This window comes from Ruditapes philippinarum, unplaced genomic scaffold (genome assembly GCF_026571515.1).
Source record: "Ruditapes philippinarum isolate M1 unplaced genomic scaffold, ASM2657151v2 ctg813_1_1_1_1, whole genome shotgun sequence".
Taxonomy (NCBI): Eukaryota; Metazoa; Mollusca; class Bivalvia; order Venerida; family Veneridae; genus Ruditapes; species Ruditapes philippinarum.
Window position 1 is genome coordinate 224,114 of NW_026864281.1, and position 24,217 is coordinate 248,330.

At 31.4% G+C, this 24,217-nt stretch overlaps 1 protein-coding gene across 4 annotated transcripts in view; it reads right to left on the bottom strand.

Moving 5' to 3' along the window:
* Nucleotides 1-24,217, bottom strand: part of LOC132725056 (serine-rich adhesin for platelets-like) — a 51,155-nt gene extending 26,938 nt beyond the window's left edge. For 3 of the 4 annotated variants that reach the window (XM_060710050.1, XM_060710051.1, XM_060710048.1), the window contains exons 1-5: nucleotides 24,079-24,217; nucleotides 21,082-21,240; nucleotides 10,582-10,862; nucleotides 9,259-9,390; nucleotides 2,537-2,731 (exon numbers count right to left, since the gene is read on the bottom strand). In XM_060710050.1, the coding sequence (XP_060566033.1) occupies nucleotides 2,537-2,731; nucleotides 9,259-9,390; nucleotides 10,582-10,797 (543 nt within the window). In that variant the 5' untranslated portion in view covers nucleotides 10,798-10,862; nucleotides 21,082-21,240; nucleotides 24,079-24,217. Of the gene's footprint in view, nucleotides 1-2,536; nucleotides 2,732-9,258; nucleotides 9,391-10,581; nucleotides 10,863-13,252; nucleotides 13,435-21,081; nucleotides 21,241-24,078 lie in introns of those variants that run through there. The other variant, XM_060710049.1, reaches the window with a different exon arrangement.

Sequence of the window (24,217 nt, forward strand, 5' to 3'; positions counted from 1 at the left end):
AGTCCATCATGTTATGTTGGGCAAAGCCATCATGTTATGTTGGGAAAGTCCATCATGTTATGTTGGACAAGTCCATCATGTTATGTTGGACAAGTTCATCATGTTATGTTGGGAAAGTCCATCATGTTATGTTGGGCAAAGCCATCATGTTATGTTGGGAAAGTCCATCATGTTATGTTGGACAAGTCCATCATGTTATGCTGGACAAGTCCATCATGTTATGCTGGACAAGTCCATCATGTTATGTTGGACAAGTTCATCATGTTATGTTGGACAAGTTCATCATGTTATGCTGGACAAGTTCATCATGTTATGTTGGACAAGTTCATCATGTTATGCTGGACAAGTTCATCATGTTATGTTGGACAAGTCCATCATGTTATGTTGGACAAGTTCATCATGTTATGTTGGACAAGTTCATCATGTTATGTTGGACAAGTCCATCATGTTATGTTGGACAAGTTCATCATGTTATGTTGGCCATCATGTTATGTTGGACAAGTTCATCATGTTATGTTGGACAAGTTCATCATGTTATGTTGGACAAGTTCATCATGTTATGCTGGACAAGTTCATCATGTTATGTTGGCCATCATGTTATGTTGGACAAGTTCATCATGTTATGTTGGACAAGTTCATCATGTTATGTTGGACAAGTTCATCATGTTATGTTGGCCATCATGTTATGTTGGACAAGTTCATCATGTTATGTTGGACAAGTTCATCATGTTATGTTGGACAAGTTCATCATGTTATGCTGGACAAGTTCATCATGTTATGTTGGACAAGTTCATCATGTTATGTTGGCCATCATGTTATGTTGGACAAGTTCATCATGTTATGTTGGACAAGTTCATCATGTTATGTTGGACAAGTTCATCATGTTATGTTGGGCAATTCTTTCATGTTATGCTGGACGAGCCCATCATGTTATGCTGGACAAGTCCATCATGTTATGCTGGACAAGTCCATCATGTTATGCTGGACATGTCAATCATGTTATGTTGGGCAAGTCCATCATGTTATGTTTAGGTGGGTACATGTTAAAATCTTGCTCTCACAATGATCTAGTCAGAATATATCTCTAAAATCATTTCCTACAATCTACTTCTGTTCAATTTTTTTAACAACAAAGACATCAGAATATTTTGCTGATTTGCATAAATAATAACAATCTACTATCATTACATGGTTTATTTTATCTTAACTCGTTATCAATCTCATAGTAAACTAATGATTCTATCATACAATCACCACAAAAAGTTAAATTTGTTACCTTATGTCATTGTTATTTCTCACAATTATCAAGTGTGTTAATTTTTGGTTTATTACAAATTGTGTTTTATGTTTAGGGACTTTTTTATTGTCAGCCATAACTGTTTCAAAACAAATACAATAACTGTTCAACTGTCAACCCATATAATATTTCACAACAAACAGAATTTCAAGTTATATAGATTATCTAAGTTTTCTTAAACTCAGTAATAGATATATCATATAACTTTGGAGCAAGGGACATAAATGGAAAATGACTCATATATAACAGATATATCATAAGGTTAAATTATATATTGACTATTTTCCTTCTCTTAACTTAGCTCTTAATTTAATCACTTTTTTGTGTGTGAAAATGTGAGGAAGGGAGCATAATAGTAGTTGCCTTTTATAATAATGAATTGTTTTCTTCTCTTTCAAAATAGTGAAAAAGAATATCAAAATTTATTAAATTTTACAGAAAATCAGTTATGTAATAAGTTACACCAAGTTGTCATTTTCAACAGAAGCATAATTCAAGCTGAACTCCTATACAGAAACAATTATCTCTGTGACTCAGAGATATAATTATATAAAAATCAGAGATATAATTATATAAATGAGTTTGACCAAGATGTCATTTTCAACAGAAGCATAATTCATGCTGAATTCCTTCCTATACAAAAACAATTATCTCTGTGACTTGAAAACCTCATTGCAACAACCGCTGACACAAAGACAAATAATCATCTCAAGTTTGCTTCAATATACATGTGGTTTGGTTAAGCCCCTATTTAAAACTGTATTTCAGTAAATACCAGTAAGCAATTACAATATTTCATTCTACTTGGAACATATACGATTATAACATTTTTAAACTGTCTCCCACTACTTGATATATATCAACTAAAGCAACATTACAGGACAAATGGTATAATTTATAGAAACAATGTTAGTAATGTGGTGTGTTCAAAAAGTCACTGAGATATCAAATACTTGCCTTGTCCTGATATAAACAGTTTCCAGTTATAAGCCAAAGAGTTGAGCAGTCTACAGATTTCAGCAAAATAGTGCTTAAACTGTTATCAACTAAACAGTCAGCTAGACTTTAATGCTAATGCATAAATACTGTGTAAGATGAATGACTTAAAATCTAAAGCACATCAACAAAATGTAACCATACACAGATCTTGCTATTCAAAGAGACTTTAAGCTGTCTTTAAGTTATTTTAAGTACGGTAACAGCAAAAGCAGTTATATAGTGTGTAAGAGAACAAGTTACCAGTAATCTAGAGACAACTTGTATATCTCCTTGCCAAGCTGCCTGCAGCAGTAATTGATGAGACGCCTCCGTACTTCTCTCCACAGATTCCAGCAGTATTGACCTTATAGACGGTGAGGCGACCTCTACAGCTGTTTGACCTTCATAATTGCGTAATGTTATATCAGCACCATGCCGTAACAAAAGTTGTACAATCTGAAATTAAAATAAAATTAATATAATTAAAATTATAACAAGAGCTGTCAGAAGGACAGCGCGCTCGACTTTTTTAGTGCTTGCCTATAAAACAAAACTTTGACAGTTAAGGGCACACAAGACTTTAACTAGGAATTTCTAAGTACAAATCAAGAAACATTTTCACAGAGTTATCTTCTCTTGCTTACAGATAGGTCTCATGATGGCACATAAGAACTCCAACTTCCAAAGTAATATCTCAAATGGTTAAGTCAACAAGTGGACAAGAATGAAAATCTTAACTGAGTTTCTAAGTCAAAAAGGGCCATAATTCAAATAAAATCCTTAACAGAATTACCTTCTCCTGCCCATGTTTTGGGACCATGATGGTAAACAAGTATTCCAACTTTCAAATTAATATCTCAAACAGTTCAGTCAAAAAGTGGACTGGTACTAAAAACTTAACCAAGATTCTAAGTCGATAAAAGGCCTTAATTTTTAAAACAAATCCTTGACAGAGTTACCTTCTCTGGCGTACAGATGGGGGTAATGATGTGAAATAGCATTAAAAGTTTCAAAGCAATATCTCAAAGGGTTAAGGCAATAAGTGGATTTTACCCATATTCAATGTATTTTCTAAGTCAAAAAGGGGCATAATTCTGTCAAAAACCTTGACAGAGTTATGTCCTCTTGTCTGTTGATGAAGGTCGTGATGGTAAACAAGTATGGTCAGTTTCAAAGCAATACCTCCAATGGTTTTGAAATAAAGTGAGGTGGTACAAAAAACTTAACCAAGCTCAATACACTTTCTAAGTCAAAAAAGGGCCATAATTCTGTCAAAAACCTTGACAGAGTTATGTACTCTTGTCTGTAGATGGAGGTTATGATGGTGAACAAGTATGGTAAGTTTCAAAGCCATACTTGTAATACTTCTGAAATAAAGTGGGGTGGTACGAAAAACTTAACCAAGGTGTGACGCCAACGCCGACGCCGACGCTAACGCCGACGCCGACGCCGTCGCCGGGGCGAGTAGGATAGCTCCCCTTTTCATAGAAAAGTCGAGCTAAAAATTGTAGGATAAAAAAGTCTCTAAAACACAATATATTTGTCCCATAGCTCATTTCAAATGGTAACCGAAAATAGTTTCCTTTTGATTTCTATTTCTGAAATTTATTAAACAATAATGACAATCAAACCAACTAATTTCAGAAGTTAATTAAAAAATCCATATGATAGATCTACTAGATCAAAAATTGTGTAAAAAAAAAAAATTATATCAATCGGCAGTAAAGCATCAATACTGTAAGAACACTTACATTTAATTCCTTTAAAAATTTATTTCAGCTTTACATCCACAAATATATCATTTTGATATATATATAAATTTACTTTAATGAAAAAATAAATATATCTATAATTCCTAGTTTTATATCAAAAGTGATATAAAAAGACCTATAAATTGATGCACAGTGCATTCACTAAGACTACTCTATATGGACTGATATAACATGGAAAGTCCATCTTGACAGAAAGGCGGACTTGGGTTCAGATAGCCTGAACAAAGAAACTGTGTACTTTCATAATGTTGGCAATATTCCATCTTTGTGCCTCGACTTGTAACAGGATATTCTTTTACCAATATTGCAATTTTTCACAAAACCATTATGAAAACGGGGCATTTAAATTCATCAACTTACCATTATTAGTATTTTACTGAACAATTTAAGATTTGGGGTGTAAAGTTAATATTTCACATTCAATGATGATCATAAAAAAATCACCTTTGTGATAAGAAATTATATGAAAAATAACACTTAACATGAAGTATTAGAATATGATATTTATGAGTATTTATAAGAATCTCTCAATTTCTATGTGACAATGCATTATTTTTCAGAGTTAATTCTTGTGAAATCAATTAAGTTCCATTATAATTTATAAATCAAAATAAAATAATAATGTCAATAACACAAAAGAATCACTCGGGCCTGAAACCATATTCCCCAATAATCTTTGTGAGGAAATAGGCTGTAGAATTTACATATTTCCTTTATATTCTATTCATTTAATAGACACAGAGATTAAAAGTTAAGACAATTTCATCGCATTTTAGCTAAATTGATTTCAGTGGAAAATGTTTTGTATTTCCTGTGCCATAGAACTATATATCCTAATGTTCTTTTGAGTTACAGATATGTAATTCTTTATTTACTTTATAAAAGTTACCCACAGAATATGTACTTACACAATTTTCACCGAATTTGTTTCAAACTGTACAAAACCAATGTATTGAATAAATTGTTAAATGTCCCTCATTAATTGTATCATAAGTTTTCCGTTATATTTGTGGGTTTTAAATATTTTGATATACTGTGATACACTCTATGACCCCTGTCAGTTATGTCAACTGATCCCACTTAAATGTAATATCTCAAAATAAAATGTGGATAAAAACTATATAAACTTTACAATTCAATAACTGCTTATTCAGGCAATTTTTAAAAACTGACCTACAAACATAATTTATAGTTAGACATTTTTGGGTTTTAATGAAATTTTATTAAAACAGTTTACAAGTGGAGAACATAAATTTCTTGAAAGCAAATATGGGTACTGTATTAAATCTTAAAACATGTATAAAGGTAGTTAATAATTTTGTTTTTGACTTTAAAGAACCAGTAAAACATGTCTATACAAATCCTTATATGTTACTTGGTAAAGGTCTTTGACTTCAAACCACTTGACCCTCATTGCTGAAGGTTCAAATCCCAACAGGAACTTTGGATTATTTTATGTGAAGAAGCTTTCTAGCTACATGTAGCTTACAGAACGTTGGTGGTTCTAATCGCCAGAAATCAAACAGTCACACTCTTTCATTTATATTCCCTTTTGTTTCTTATTTTATGAAGTCTTTTGTCTTTTTTTATGCATAATTTATAATTTGAATACATTTGCATTTTCTTTTGTTGCATATATGTAATGATAACCTTTAAGTATTTATGTATGTTACCAGATAGCTAATGTTTACCATTTTACCATGTGGGCCTTTTGCATATTTATATAAATAAATCTTGAAATTTTATTCTTTTATGTCCAAAATCATTTTAGCAATATTAACAACAATGGCTTTATGCAAGCCTGAGTCATATTGATAATGCTAATGGATGACTTCAAATTTTATCAGCATTTATTTTGTTTATTCAGACCAGGTCGGTCTTTTAATCTCCGCACTAGGGGTAAAAAGGACCAACGGGCGACTTTACCACATTAAACAACTTCACTCCTAATAAATAATTCATCAATAAACTGTAGTACAGTGACTTAAATATTTGTATTTGGTTAAAAAGAAAACATTATGTATGTAAACTCTTTGTACTTAATGTCGGGAGGGCATGAGTTAGACAAAAACAAAACTGACCCAATGGAAATGTTCCAAATCTTACTATTTGGCTTCAAGCCACTGACCATAATGTCATCATCACGAGTGTATGAATAGATTATAACATTAATTTATAAGTAAACAAAACTTTGTTATACATGCTTACCTAATCCATTTACAATTTATAAATTCATTAGTGATTAATATGTCTAAAATAACATCAGCTTATTTTTTTGTCATTCCAAATGATGTGCAAATGTATATATATTTCTTTATATATTTTTACAAAAGATTATGTAAGTGATATACAGTTGTTTAATTTTAGGACAACAATCAACAATTAATGGAAAAAAAATGTAGATTCTCATAAAATTAAATTTAAAAAAAAACAACAAAAAAACCCCAAAAACGTAAATTTCAAAAACCATCTGTTCAATCAAAACAATTTATTTATATAATACTATAACAAAACAAGAGCTGTCCGTAAGACAGCGCGCTCGACTTTTTTATTGCTTGCCAATAAAAAAAGTTTTTGCAGTAAAAGGCAATACAAGAATCTCTGTATTTTTAAAGTGAACTAGTTGTTTGATACCCTTGAATATTACAGCAATGTTTATATGACATAATTTATGGTAAAGTGAACAAGTGGATAAGAATGAATTTTTTTAGATTTTTTAAGTTTTTTAGTGCTTGCCTATAATACAAAACATTGACAGTTAAGGGCCATAATTCAAATAAAATCTTTGACAGAATTACCTTCTCCTGGACATGTTTGGGAATCATGATTGTAAACAAGTATTCCAACTTTCAAATTAATATCTCAAACAGTTCAGTCAAAAAGTGGACTGGTACTAAAAACTTAACCAAGATTCTAAGTCGATAAAAGGCCTTAATTTTTAAAACAAATCCTTGACAGAGTTACCTTCTCTTGCGTACAGATGGGGGTAATGATGTGAAATAGCATTAAAAGTTTCAAAGCAATATCTCAAAGGGTTAAGGCAATAAGTGGATTTTACCCATATTCAATGTATTTTCTAAGTCAAAAAGGGGCATAATTCTGTCAAAAACCTTGACAGAGTTATGTCCTCTTGTCTGTTGATGAAGGTCGTGATGGTAAACAAGTATGGTCAGTTTCAAAGCAATACCTCCAATGGTTTTGAAATAAAGTGAGGTGGTACAAAAAACTTAACCAAGCTCAATACACTTTCTAAGTCAAAAAAGGGCCATAATTCTGTCAAAAACCTTGACAGAGTTATGTACTCTTGTCTGTAGATGGAGGTTATGATGGTGAACAAGTATGGTAAGTTTCAAAGCCATACTTGTAATACTTCTGAAATAAAGTGGGGTGGTACGAAAAACTTAACCAAGGTGTGACGCCGACGCCGACGCCGACGCCGGGGCGAGTAGGATAGCTCCCCTTTTCATAGAAAAGTCGAGCTAAAAATAAATAGGGAATCATATCCACATGATATATTCTCATTAAATGTCATAATTTTTGTCAATTTGAAAAATGATATCACAAAAACACAAAGAGATTCTTCAATTAGTAAAATTTTCCTGCCATAATTGACTTTTATTGAGAATGTAATTAGATATTTAACAAGTTCACGAAATAGATAATAAGCGCGTTATCAAGTATTGATGATTTTCACATTACGTAGATAATTTTTGGAGACACTTGCGGATACTACTTGTCAAACAAAGAGCTGGCACCGTGCCAATCTAAATCATTGTATCAGCTGATCAAAGTTTATTGATCTATTGATTAGGGACATTTAAATGTCCCGGTGAAATTACCGAGCAAAGTTACATCAAGATCATTGAAATACAAAACTGTCACGTTCCAGATGATTTCAATAAATATGCAATAAATTAAAGAAACTGCGACAGTATCATTTACAAAGAAAGTGGGTCATTTACCTGTGACGTAAAATTATCAAGAGTTTTGTATAACAAGACAATCAATATGAATTGATGTATGTATCAAGTGCACAATACAAGATGGTAGAAAAAATCTAGACTTTTTTATATATCTAAATATGTAAATAAATTTCTTATTGATATTATTACAGTAAATTAATGCCTGTAGATCATTCAGACTTGACAAGGCTCAAATCAAAGCATTTAATTGGTTGATTAATATGAGCACGGATGTAATATTGACCAATGGTAGAGTTCCAAATTGAGAATGGTTTCAAAAGATATATTCACATTTTGTAATGATTAAATAATTACTGAATATGGATTCCACAACAGTGATAAAGGTGCTATGGTTACTGGTAATTGGATGATGCTGTACCTGATGAATGATCTTTTCATAAGTGTTATGTTTCTCTTTATATAAATTAAATATTTAGCATGTTCAATTCCATTTATCAATTAATTTTCTTTTATAAAGCAATATATGTCAAATAAAACATTAAATAAAATATTGTACTGTTTGCATATTGTATTTCTTGTATAAATGTATACCGTTTTGAAATAAATTTTATCCTTTAAGATTAATCTACATTGTGGTTTTCTGTTTTGTAAGACATAAAACCACAAAATGGAAAATTTCCAATTCATATTACAGATGTATGTATACCAGTAACATCCTCAGAAGGACACAAAGTTGCAAATACGTAATGGAACAAAAACCATGACATTGCACAATTTGCACTTAATATAAAACTTTATCCTGTAAGCAGCAACATATTCCATCCATGCAACCAGTTCAGACAAAAATCAGCTTGCACATCCTTGCCATCTGATCTTGTTCTGTTTGCTGATAAGACAGTGCATAATTTGGAAATTTTCCCTTAAAATGACAACTGGTTTTGTCCAGATTTGAAAGATGAACAAGTCCATTTAAGACATTTAATATAGTAAGAGTAAAGGACAAGATGTAAGAATTATATCTGTGCCATCATTACAGAGACTGGCCAGCCTGCACATTCATTAAAGTCTCAAAAGGGTATTTTATATCAACAGCTTACATTCATTATTATGATAATGAGAGCCTTTAATTCAACAACAGACATTTCAAAATTTATCAATTTCATGTAAGATAAATCCCAGTCAGCAGTGAACAATCTGACAGACTAGTTCCATGATTCTTGAGAACTTCCAAATATTAGATGGTATATGTTTAACTATTTTGACAGGTTTTGACTATTTTGTATTGTACCTTAGCATGTCCCCTCTTGGCGGCCCAGATTAACGGTGTATTTCCAGTCTTTTTGTCCTTCACATCTATACTGATAACATAATCACTTCTGTTTCTGTGCAGGAAATTCTCTATCTTCTCATATACCCCATCCTGAAATTACAATACATAAGTTGTTTACTGTTGTGTAATAATGTAGAATTTAAGAAATTTGGAGACCTCTTTGGCAGCAACAGACATAAATGCAATAAACATTTATTACTGTTTGCATAGATAGTAGTTATTAATACTACATGTATATTAGTTTACACAGAATTTGTTTTGATTAATTGTATAAGATGCTATAAGCTTATAGACATACTCTCAAAACAGTTCTTGTACCAACTAGTACTGAGCAAATAGTGTGAAGTATCTTGCTGATGGAAACAACGGCTTGCCCCTGACAGGGTTTGAACCCACACACTGTTCTAGTGTTGTATCTAGACTGGATAAAGGGCAGGGTACACTTGATAAAGGGCAGGGCACTAAATATAGAACGGACAGAGTGCACTTTGATAAAATCTGTAAATCCAAACTTGCAGACGGTATATAGTAAATTTTCACATTTATTTTAATTGCCTCAATGCCTCTCAACATGACAAAGAATTTATAACCAATGGTAGAGTCTCATTTAAAAACACTGAATCCATTACTCTACTTTTGAAAAAAAGAGCCATATCTAATGATCAAGGGTAGTGATTGTGATATATTTACAAACAATTTTCAAACTACTTGTAAACAGTTTATTTTAACCCCAAAAGATAGTGATCAATCTGATATTTAGTGACTCAATTTTCTAATTATTCTTATTCCAGCGGAACAATTACATGAAACTTGACACCAGCATTTTTTTACCTGAACCAGAATTAAGGAATATCAATCTGCCATAAAATACAAATAAAAAGGTTGTGCCCTTATTTGTATTTCCTTAGATAACATAGCAATGAAATCTTTGATTTACATATTGCAAGCCTTCAAAAACACTTAAGTAAACAAATATTTTCAATTTAGTTTTACTTATAACCTCATCTTCTGTCAAATGTGTCAGTGAAGTTTTTTTTAATGTTTTGGAACCCATAAAAAACTTAAAGCAAGGAAATTGAGGCATGCAGGTCTAGTGGTTCAGGTATCTTCCTTTCAACAAAGGACACCTAGGTTTAGTGGCACTGAGTTACATCAATGCTTTCTCATATGACACTAGTAGTGGCTGATCAATAAAAAAACAAAAATTGAAAATGTTTAACGTAAGTTTATACTTAAGCAATCAAGCTGAAGGCAAGAAAAAAGAAGTATTTATGTTCTTACCCTGGCTGCAGCTATAAATAGCTCTTCTAAATCAGAGCCATTCTTGCCGAGCAACTGTGTAGCAATGTCATAATACTTGATGCCAGCGGATGACACCCGTGGAATACCCTGATTCCGGTTATTATTTCTGTTATTATTGGTGGTTGCCATGGTAACATTGGCATTATAGAAACCGTTGGATCCTGACTCAGGATCAATGTTTGGGTTCTCTGGCATTGTTGTATTAGTACAACCACCATAGCCATAAAAATGTAACGGTTTCCCTACAGTCTCCAACAAGTCTGAAAATATATAACATCATACAGTTATATGTGAACAAATCACTTGACATACATACAGTGGCCAGCGCCATAGATACTTTATTATCCCTGGATGGCCATAGATAGTTCTTAACCATGAACATGTTGAATATTTTAAATGGACTTGTCCTACTTCCAATTTGGAACTGTCTATTTTCAATTTTAGGTATATCAATTTGAATATTTAAAGTTTGTCAGTCAACAGTAAGAAGCCTGGTCAGACTACACAGATGTGCAGGCTGGCCTGGCTCTATACTGGTGGCAAAGGCTTAACGCTTTCAGTTACAGCACTTAAAGGGTTAATAATCCCCGAGTATCAAAAAAGTTGTGCTAAACTCTTCACATGAATTCATACACATGTATAAAACAACATTTTAAATACACGTCTTTTTGCAGCAATATGTTCTTATTAATCTTCAGAAAACAACAACAACAACAAATGAGGTAACATACCCATTCCGTACTCATTAAATCTTCACCTTTTTACATTAATCCAACATAGCTGGTGTTTACATTGTCACTTTTTGACACACCTTTTATAATGCTATATTTCTTTACATGAAATACACACCAAAATCACACTATAACTGTTAAATAAATGAAGCTATGTACTATTTCTCCTTTACATTTTTATTTCATATTTTCTAATTAGTGCTATTTTATCATGACACCTTGCATTCTCAAAATATTTCTTCAATGAACCTTGTATGGTATAGTTTCAATATATCTCCTTGAACAAGAACAATGTTACACTGATAAAAATCTTGTTGTGTCTTATTTTACGCTACTGCATTTATTTACAGTCTTACACATATCAATAGGCAATGAGAAGTTCTTTTTTTCTATAATGTCATCAATTATAGTTTTAAAAATACTTTTTTAAAAGACTTAATGGTGTATGAATATGAAGTTAAACTTGACTTATGATTGATGTGTCCTTACATACGTGTTCCAAGGACAATTCTGTACGTTTTGTGATAAACAATGCATAATCTTTCTATGCTACCCATAATGCATTGAAAATGTATTTGAAAAACGAACTTGTCTACAGCTTTCTTAAACTCTTTTGCATAATTACTTGTATTGAAAATATGACTAGTACATGATTTATAGGATTCAGAAGTAAAAATTACTACAGCCATGTACCATTGCCATGATTGGCTCCTATAAGTTAGTGCCACATGGAAAAGGCCCGTAAGTTTGCCCGAGGAGACAAACTTGTTCGTATATGTTAATATGCTGAATTGAATTGAATTGATTACAATGTTCTAATTTTATTATATGGTAAGTCATCCATTTCAACAGATGTAATGTTTTACTGTAATAATCCATGCAAATACACGTTAATTACAACTTGTTCATGAGCAGTAATTGCAAAATGCAAGTTGATCAATACAAAACTATGTCAATTCATGGAGTATACCTCATAAAATCTCCATCAAAATCTACCCGGGGCACAGAACAAATCAATTACACTTTAATAGACCAATATGGACCATGGATCAATAAGAAATTTGTAAAATGGCCTGGAAACTATTAATTGATATAAAGATTGATTACTTTAACAAACATAGCAGTATTTAAAAGGACATTTTCATAATGTTTATACTGTCACAAAGATATCGGTTTGTAACAATTACAAAATGTCCGTAATCCACTCTCTAATGGTTTGCTATTATTATAAACTGTGACTGCCCATGTATATATATATTATATATATCCAGGCCAGGGTGTCTGTATAAAATGACAGGACTGTATAGTAAGCTGCTGATTTAAATAAACAAGAGGGCCATGATGGCCCTGAAGTCGCTCACCTGCATATAGGCCCCACGGAGCGGGGCCAGTTTAAACCCCAGGGCTTTTATTTAAACAAACTTGGTAGACACCCATTAGAAGATGTTTCATGCTAAACATCTAAGGGTTTTTTAAAAGAAGATTTTTAAGTTTTTTCTTTACACATATATTTAAAAACTATGACACCCCTGGGGCAGGGCCAGTTTTGACCCCAGGGCTTTTATTTGAACAATCTTTGTAGACACTTACTAGAAGATGTTTCATGCTTAATATCTAAACTCTAGCTATTCTGGTTTTTTCGAAGAAGATTTTTAAGTTTTTGCTATACACATATAAGGAAAATCAATGTCCCCTGGGGCGGGGCCAATTTTGACCCCAGGGCTCTTATTTGAACAAACTTGGTAGACATCCATTGAAACATGTTTCATGTTAAATATCTTAGCTCTAGCTCTTTGGGTTCTTTAAAAGAAGATTTTTAAGTTTTTACTATATTCATACTATACTATAAAAAAAATATGATCATCAAAATACAGAAAAGCACATCAAATATTTGCTCCAACATAAAATCTGAAAATTACCTTTTAATAACTTGCACCTTTTTCTTGATATAATACCACAAGATTTAGAGCAAGATATTTACAACTATAAATCACACAGAAATTGTTATAATGTATGTATTTAAATGCTCAATGATTATTTCTAAATAAAATTTGCAATTTGAAAAATTACTCTAAATAAAATTAATCCAACAGAACAGTATAACAGCACTCGTGGAACTTTCAATATTTTGATTTTGACGGCTTAATCAATTGATCAGCTGTTTTCTACGTCTGTGTTTTGACCCGATATTTTTTCTGGCCATGTTCCAAGTCCTTCGATTGACATGACCGAATGACAAAAGCAACCTACTAAAAATGGGATTTAAATCTTACTACAAGCTTTTCTACAGATTATAAAACCACACAAAGAAGTACATTTAAAGTAGCAAAAGAAGAAATTCCCCCCAAATAGTGAGCTTTCAATATATTGTTTAGCTTGTCATTACAAACTTCTGAAGACACCACTCAGATAAGACAAATAAATTCATAAACATAAACAACAAGGTTATAAATTATAACTTTACCAGATGCCCTATAGGTTAAATGAAATTATATGCAGATATATTATATGTTGTAATAATTGAGGGTAACACTTTGCCATTGTCCTGCTCATGGTGCTTAAGAACACATTACATAATTCTTTGCATGACATGTTACATTCACTTCAAGATGCATTTTCTGAGGAATCAGAAGCAGACAGAATAAGAAGGTGTAAGAAAAAGGGACAGGTAGGTATAAGGAACAGCAACCTGTACAGCAGGTAGTACAGGAGAGGATGGCAGAACAATACGGTACAAGATGGTATAAGATTAATATATTTATTTATAATAATTCTAGATTATCACCCTGATTCAATCACAATCTTGAACCATAAGAAATCAGATCATCAGACAATGTTAATTCTCAATGACTCATTTAAACCTGTTAGTATGCACGTTTAATATCTCATGATGTCTACAAATAAAAGAATTGTTAAACTGTGTTAAAAAAGAGTACTTAGCATTGTAATCTGTATAAAGAACCTCCTTTTGAAAGTTGTAAAAATATAAATTATTCAATACTGATCAATATTGCAACATTTGTTTTCCTGATTTGAAACAAAAATAAACTTTTATGTTCTGTGCCATGAGATTCTACGTTTCGAAATAAGCGTGCCAATTTAGAACGCCAAATGTAACATGTCAGCCCAGGAGAAAAACGAGGGCTTTCTCTTAAAGTAAACATATAATTGATTGTAAGACAATAATGATAAATAAAATTTTGTATCAAAACAAAGCAGGGGGGAATGTAAGGCCATGTTATCAGTGGCAGTATAAAATTACACTGAAAATTAAACTGATTTTAAGACATGAATATTGAAAGCAAACATTACATCACTTTAGTTAGAGAATATGGTCTACTATATGACAGGCAGGAAAATTTATGATTTACACAAGGAAAGCTCATTTATAACTTACACCAGACTTTAAGGTATGAAGATTGTCATCTGTTTTGAGTACTGGGGCCAAAGTTATAAACAATATTTCTCTCAGCTTCAACTGATTTGATTGGTCAGATCGCAGGTATTTGATTGGTCAGATTGCAGCCAGGTATTTAATTGGTCTGATCCCAAGTATTTGATCAGAAACCAGCACTGAATGGACACAAACTAATAATAATCCTGAGGTTCAAGTGGAGTTCAGAGATATATTTTTTATAACCTTGAGACCTGGACAATCATCACCAATATAATTTCTAGACAGTCTTCACATTTGAGCAATTTGTAACCTGTTAAATATTAATATTTTAATGATAAAATTAGGGGAATACATTAAATTGTCAGACTTGTTTGTTTAAAATTAAAAACAAACTGAAAAATGCATTGTATTTAACCAAAGAACAAAGGATACATAATATACTTTTTTGCATTTTATTTTATTTTTAAAACAAAGATACCAGTAAGTTTGGGTTCTATGAAGATTTATAACATGTGTTGGTAAACTACCAATTACCTTAACCAAGTTTCCATTTAAATCCTTACATAACAATTTCAGATAAAGATTACAATATAGTCTAGCTTGCAAATTTAACTAATCAAATTAAATAAGCACATTCAGTTTTTTATATTTGATCATGTTTAAACATACAACTTACATAAAATGTTCCTTTTGAATAAGCAAACTAACTTTAAGAATGTCAGTAACTATTGAAATAGCCGGCAAAAAAGGTTGCTGTTGACAATGTCTATCTTTTAATAATCATCCAAACACACTTCACAAGTCGGTCTGGGGCAGTCAAGTGGATTATTCATTCCATATATGCATGGCAAAAAAGTAATGCTTATGTGTCATAGGACTTCTGACTTGATGTCAATAAACCAAATGATATCAGGAAAATTACTTATTCACACTATGAAATTCAACATATATTTATCAATTCTCTGTTCATTAACATAGTTGTTTTTTGCATTGTATAATAATGCATGGTTTATCATTCAAATGACTCAGGTCCACTGGCCTTAATTATTATATTCCAGTGCATTTAAACTCGAACCATGCAAAATTCTATAACAACACACTGAAAGTTTATATCTATTTACTTATCATTTTATTATATTTGATCAATGAAACATAATAAAATATATTGCTATTACCTTGCAGACAAAAGTTATTACAAAACCTCACGATATCAGTCATATCACTATTTTCAACCATATCAAAACATGTAACAATGATTACCTCAAAACAAATATTACTTTTTGCAATGCTTCAAATGTTTATAAATGTTCAAACATGTATATGGACAGAACCTTGCATACTAATCTAAGCCTTATCATAAGTACAATGTCTTATTGAGGTAGCACAATGATGGACATTTTTGCAAGTTTTCTTTCATCTTTAGAGCTTCATTTCACATGATTATATGATAATTATATACAAGGAAATCTTGGTGATGTGAATCAAGAAAGTAATTATATAATAAAGAGTTTAAAGACATATTGTAGGTAAGATACATAGATGTGTGGTTCACACCATCTTTTGATCTCTATAGAAATATATCAAAACTTGTTATATTGGAAAAACTTACCCAAAGAACAAAAGTGATGAAAAGGGTATTTTTGTTTCAGTCTTTATGGATCTTTTTTGCAATGTTTGTTTTGTTGGGTGTTTGGTCATAACAACACTTTAAATTCATAACTATATGGCAACTTTAGGGATTTGATCTGATCAGTCTGATCAGACTTAACCAGTGTCAAGTCCAAAAGCAAAATAATGCAGTTTAAGTCTGGTTCATAGGACTGTGTTCTTAAAGTCTAGTTTGGGGCGTCCATGGCTGAGTGGTAAGGTTGTTGACTTCAAACCACTTGCCCCTCACCGCTGTGGGTTCGAATCCCGACAGGGACTTTGGATTTTTTTTATGTGAGGAAGCTATCCAGCTAGCTTACGGAATGTCGGTGGTTCTACACAGGTGTCTGAAATAATGCAAGGAAGGGCACCTGAGGTCTTCCTCCACCAGTAAAGCTGGAACATGGCGATATGACCTATACTGTGTCGATGTAACATAAAACCAAAAAAGAAAAAAAGAAATAAATAAAAAAAAATAAAGTCTAGTCCAATTCAAAGTGTTAGTTACTTTTAAAGATCATAACAAACAAGTCTACAACAACATTCAGCACTGATTATAAGTCACAAATACATGTATATTAAAAAGTCAAGATTTGTGTATATAAAAAAAATATGGTGAAAAAGCATTAAAAAGAAAGAAATACATGTATACCAAATTCAAAATGAAAAGTAATAAATCTATACTACAGAAAAAAATGTACATTCTTGTTGTTCATTTCTTTCATAAAGCTGTAGCCTCAAAGGGACTCCTCCATTGAGGTTTTTTTTTACCTTTAGGGACTGCAAATTTATATTTTTCTATCTTGATTTGAGTATCATTTGATGAAGGTCCATGCTAATAACTTGTGTACAAAATTTCAGATCATTCCATTACTTTGTGTTCCCGCAATAATCATTTCAATTGCACAAAATGTCCCTAAAATGAAAGTGTTGCGCAATATGTCCGCAAAATGAAAGTGTTGCGCAAAATGACTCCAAAATGAAAGTGTTGCACAAAATGACCCCAAAATGGAAGTGTTGCGCAAAATGACCCCAAAATGAAAGTGTTGCACAAAATGACCCCAAAATGAAAGTGTTGCGCAAAATGACCCCAAAATGAAAGTGTTGCGCAAAATGACCCCAAAATGAAAAAGGGTTGCGCAAAATGACCCCAAAATGAAAGTGTGCGCAAAATGACCCCAAAATGAAAGTGTTGCGCAAAATGACCCCAAAATGACCCCAAAATGAAAAGTGTTGCGCAAAATGACCCAAAAATGAAAGTGTGCGCAAAATGACCCCAAAATGAAAGTGTTGCGCAAAATGACCCCAAAATGAAAAAGTGTTGCAACACTTTTCACTCAAAACTACACTTAAAAATGAACTAAATATCAATTTTTTTAATTTAGCTCTTTAGAATATTTCTTTAATTATCATCTTTTGCAGATTTTTCATTTTTAAATGCATCACTAATGATCAATGTAAGAATCTCAAATTTTATATTTTCAAGTCTTTTAACCTCAGTAGAGCACCTTTAAAGCAGTGCCAGTGAATAATTTCACCAATGAAAAATAATAGTTTAATGAACTAATTAATTTTACTAATAAGAATAAATATAATATTACCAACCATATTAAGTTGTAATAAATAATGTTTTACCATTCAGCTGATTCACAAGTAAAGTCCCATACACTGTGATAAGAAGAAATATTGAAGCAAGACAAGATGAGGACAAGGGAAATCAATAGGTGATCATGTTACCTGTTACAGATCAATACACAAGTTATTGGGACCTCTTTATGACTCATTTATTGTAGACCTTCAGGAAGCCAGGAACTACAAGAATAGGAAACATCTAAATATTAATTGGTTTAATCAATACTGCTCCCTTTTTTAAAGGAAGTATTGTTAGAGGTGAGCTTACAGTCCACATGGTACAGGTACATTGGTCGGACAAAATGTACATGGTACAGATATGGTTACAGTGGACAAAGTATAGTATAATTACAATGAACAGACATGGAAATGGATAGTACTGGTATGGTTAGTTGGACATGGTACTGGTATGGTTAGTTGGACATGGTTCTGGCATGATTACAGTAAGCAGGGTACTCAGGTATGGTACTGCAAGATCCCTGCCACCTGCTGTTAATTGATTAAGAATTTATACAGTAAATCAAAAATAAAGCTTAAGATTTTTTTCTTTTCACACAAGATTAACATTAATTTATTCAACCTTTTCTTGAATGATTTAGTGTAAATAGTTTGTGCTACTTCTGCTTGGTTTTCAAACAATTCTTTTTCTATTTCAAGATGATCACAATATCAAAACATCATACTCAAATTACTGTCTTTTGTCAGAACGCAAAGATGACATGGTGCTATGCTTGAGAAACAGTTAAAAAGCAGAATATACTTGTCAAAGAACTCCCCGTTTTAAGTTATATTTTCTGAAATCAACATACCAAAATTTTGTGTGTAATAATCCATCTTGTTTCATTTCATATTAAAGAAATGACAAATAAAACATACATGTACAGCAGAACAATATCCAAAAGTGTTAAATAAATATTTCATATTGATAAAGAAACTCTTCAAGCTCTACAATTCTAATGATATTTTAGGTTTCGTAAAAGATCTTTAAATCTATCCTTTGTTTAACCGTTGTAATTGTAACTTACTTTTTTATTTTGAAAATGGTACAAATAAGCAGCAATTAAAACTCCCACTTTCATATATGACTAAACCATACCATACAATACAAGACAACAAAAGGGCCGAGTATAATGATCTACTGGAACAATATGATAATTAGCTTTGGATAAAAATTGTTCCCAAATATAAGTTAAAACTATAATTTTAATTCTAACACTCACGTGATTTTGTCACTATAGACAAAGAAGGAAAAAAACTGGTGTTAAACTGACAATAAACACCGGTTAGGGACTACTTGTATATGCGCTGTTATGTTTTCACCCTCGATTGTATAGTTTACAAATCATTTTAAAGCACTAATAAAAGGCATTTTTATTTATATTTTCAGTTCTTATAATGTTTTCTTTTCATACAAAACCGAAATAATATCTCACATACGCTAACGCCACATATTAGATCCATATCAGTTAATAAATACTTTGACAAAACGGCGCCAATCCGCAAGCAGCGTAAATGACGTCATCCTAAGTAAACAACTCATTCATAAACAAGCTGACGTTATTTCATACATACAATAATGTTAAATGGGGCACTGATGTAAACACGATACGACGTAAGTTTTTATTGTTAAAAACTTCATAAAATAAGGTATTTTTCTTATTATTTCATTTGTTTGATAATTTCTATATCTTCGCAACAGTAGGGTGCGAAAATCGAACAGCGTTATACGAAAATCGGCACCGGAAGTTATTTCCGCTTGTAAAATAAGTTTAGTGATTTTCCTTATTTTATCGTGTTAGAATCGAAATAACATCTGCCTGAGAGGTGTATATCGGCTATTTAACACCGGTTTTGTCGTTTTGATGCGACAAAATTAACCACTCAGGCCTACGGCCTTCGTGGTCAATTCCTACGCATCAAAACTCCAAACCGGTGTTAAATAGCCGATATACACCTCTCAGGCCGATGTTATTTCTTAAGCAAAATATTTTTGAAAAGATTCAATTGTTCACCCACAGAGCTCATCTAGTAACACTTACATCTGAATTACTTACGAAAAAAAATCCCCATTTTTTTTATAAAGCAAGCAAATATAGAATATTTGGAAACTCGATATAAAATTATCTATTTACAACATTCAATGAATGAATTAATCATAGCTTTCTTTCATTTCAGATACATTCAACAGATCGCCATACTATCATTAAACTATTATGATATTTATACAAATATAATTACACCTTGAATATATTTGGAGTGTTTACCCCTGCTTCAGTTTGAATAAAAAAGAAGCTTCTCAGATCAATAAGTACTCAATACATTATAATACAAAAAACAACTTGTTACCTAGTTGTCTGACTACAATTAAAAACAAATGTCAGGTAGGAGAAACTCTTTTCAAATTTACGTCAAACTGCTTAAATACTAGTCAAGCAGTCAAATAAAAATTGAGCCGTGTCACGACAAAACCAACATAATGGGTTTGCGACCAGCATGGATCCAGACCAGCGCAGTCTGATCAGGATCCATGCTGTTCGCTTACAAACCCTATGACAAGTAGAGAAACTGATAGCGAACAGCATGGATCCTGATCAGACTGCGCGGATGCACAGGCTGGTCTGGATCCATGCTGGTCGCAAACCCATTATGTTGGTTTTGTCATGGCACGGCTCAAAATGTCATTTGCCTTTAAGCAGGCAAGTGACAACCAATATACCTGCAAACAGTCAATTAATGTAAAGGTGCATGCAAGCAGTCAAATGAAAGTCATGCACCTTTTAATAAGGCAAGTGACTAAAATATACCTGCAAGCAAAATAATGCACAAGACTTTAGTGCCAACAAGCAGTCAAAAATGATTTTTTCAAACTGATAGCATAAGTTTGAACATTTTTAATAATTTACACCAGAAAACATATCCTTTTAATTGTTTCAACTTGAACAAGTAACACAACCCCTTATTCACTGTTATTTACGGTATTTTATTTTAGTGAAATGATATATGTGGGTATATATAACATCAAACATGAACTTCCACATCAATCAGTATTTACAGAAATGTACAATTAGTTACCTTTTCATTTTCATAGTTTCTGGTTAGAGATAGAGGTAAAATCCAAATAACAATATGTTCCTTCACTAAAATCAACACTTAATGCTGGTGAATATTTTTCCAAATAATCCAAACTAGCATCTTATCCTTCTCTTATATCTACTCACTGATGGTGGTACACTGTAACATATAAAATTATATATATACATGTACATTGAAATACATTTTTTTTCAAAACTGTTAATTTTTTTTAAAAGAAACTAAATTGAATCTACCTACTTATAGGCTAAAATATGAAACTGGTTTTAACATGATTTATATGAACATCTTAAATTTTGCATTGAGTGAAACAAAAAACTTTTCAACAAAACATTACACAAAACGTCTGCAAACTGGAAAGTTCTGTTCTTGATTCATTAAAAATTAATTAAGTTTATCAAAAAATGAAGGTATTGTTCACCGAAACGCGTCAATGACAAAATAGTAATATTTTGAAAAACTGTATGTGTTTTTGTTGTTTAAACGTCATTTTAAGTTTGTCAAGAAATATTAATATCCAATCTATGTTCAATAGGTATCTACATGCAACTGAATGCTAGAGCAAGAAATTTCATTTCAACATACATATTATAACTAAACAATCCTGTTTATCAACAACAATTTATCTATCTCATGTTTACCATTATCAAATCATGATAATAATCATAGTACTATCAAAGTCATCAACAGTCATTATAACTAAGATACTAAAGTTTAATTCAAACTGTAAAATCTATATAACCTTATGATTTACACTACTTTGACAAAATATAATTATAAAAACTCTGTTAAAATATTCCCTCAATGCATGTGGTTTAAAGATATGTTTTATAGTTTTATTATCATAGCAAACTTTAAAGTCTAAAGAAGGATATTATATTAACTTAGATAATACAGAAATAAATGATAAAAAGGTGAATATTGAGTTATTATCAGGGCGTTATTTATTTGACATTAAACTATCTAGTCTTGATCAAATAAGAAAAACTCTTGACCTTAATTTACTGATAATTTATCTGTACAAGTTGGGAACATCAAAATGTGCAAAGATAATTATCCGAGTGTATTGAGTAAGTGTCAAAATGCTATCTAAGGAAAATAGTGATAAGTATTGCCTGTCATTCATACATTCATATAAACAACAAAAAATAATGTAATATATTTACATTGAAATTGCATTAAGTATGCAAAATAAATTTAAAAATCTGGAAAAAAGTGATCCCTCAAAGAATTAATCACAACAAAATTACATGAAAATTGTAGACTAGAAACTATTAATCATGTACATTTAGTTTCCTTTTTGATAATTCTTCAATTTTGTATTTCCTTATTCTAATAACATGCTTTCTAATATTGATAAGATAGCTAATAGTAAAAAATTAATTTCCTATCAAGTTATTAATTTACATCCTGATAGCATGCCAGCTATGATATTATTATTTAAGAATCTTATGATATGCTTGAGAATATTAACTTCATTTATTTCATCATTCACATAGTGATAACTTGGTTATTGAGACACATCCCAGGTTTGAGCTCAAATAAAGACATGTTCATTACTTCCCATGATACAAATACTTGTTTGAAACATATGTCAAAATATATAAAAGCGTTGAAACACATATCACAAAGCCTTATTTCTTTGGTGTATCGAATGACCAAAATATACAGAAAAACTGGATATAACTAAATTTTCTTTGACATTGGAATATTTCAAAAAGAAATTTAGGTGACATAATTATACTGTAATGCAATTACTAATGTAAATATTTGCTTTATACCATCTCTGTTAATTAACAATCAGCTAATTTCTTTCTTTTTTTATGATCATTTTAAGAATTTTTTTGGTATTTTTTGGTAAAGGGTTTATCATAAAATATAGTGGTTTTTGTGCAAAAATAATGTTGGACATTTCCAACTGGCAGTGTAAGAGCATTTAGGGTGGATTTTTTTCATATATATAATGAAGTCCCACTTGCCAAAGACTTTATGATAATTATAATTATACAAAAATTTCAACATTTTCGATAAATTATTTAAAACAATTCAACAAAATATTGATGGTAAAACACTTTGTATCAATGAACTACTGTAGAATGTTGCGTTTAATTACTTTATAACATAAAGATGATGCAAAACACTGCCGCACATCTTAATTCATCTTAATACAGGGAAGTCAAATCGACTCAAATGTTGAGACTGTGAAGTGCATAGCTCTTTGGCATGCCGGCCTGTAGACTAGATGTGTTTATTTAAAAGGAAATCAAATAAAAAAAAAAAATATATATAGATTTCTATCCTAGTGAAATTGTAAGTGTCATTTCTAGTTGGGCACCGCCATTTTTAATGTAACTTCATGATAAATAGTGGCATATTCCGATAACGGAACAATCACAAATTTCAGTTTAAGAATAACATTTGACATGTTCCGATTGAAAACCTAAGCAGTGCATGAAATATGGAATTACACCTTTAAATAAAAAAATGTAAAATTAAGAATGAAAGAAAATGTGTTTAGAAAATGTGCTTTTCTGACTTTCCGATTCATAGGCTTTACTCACTGTCATATTAAATTTAATTCACAGTCATATTAAATTGAATTCACAGGACCAGTTGTTTGCAGTACGAAAAATAACACATTGTAAGGTGATTTAAGTATAATCGAAATTAAATAAGGACAATTAACTTGAATTAAGCCACAAGGTGTCTAAAAACCTTAATAATAAATTCAAGTTTTCTTCCTCATTCTAAATATCTCTAAAACTTCTTCGCTATATTCTACAAGCAAATTAGAGTGGTTTCAGGAAAGGAAGTGACTAGCCGTACTAGCCAAAAGTTCTAGCCTTGCCGTAATATACTGCCAGTATATTATCTCCCTTGCATCTTCCATGACAAACGTGCTGTCACAAGAAATATAAACACTGTAAAATTCACAGGATTTTAAAGAAATAATGACATGAAAAAGTGATTTTGAAATACCTGGTTGATGAAAATGTTTTTTCTTTGGAATTTTATTTTGGAACTCAATCAAGTTTATAACATGCAGTTAAATGAAACTATTTACAATAGCATGGTTACTGATGTTGACATTGTCCACCATTTTGACACAAAGTATCAC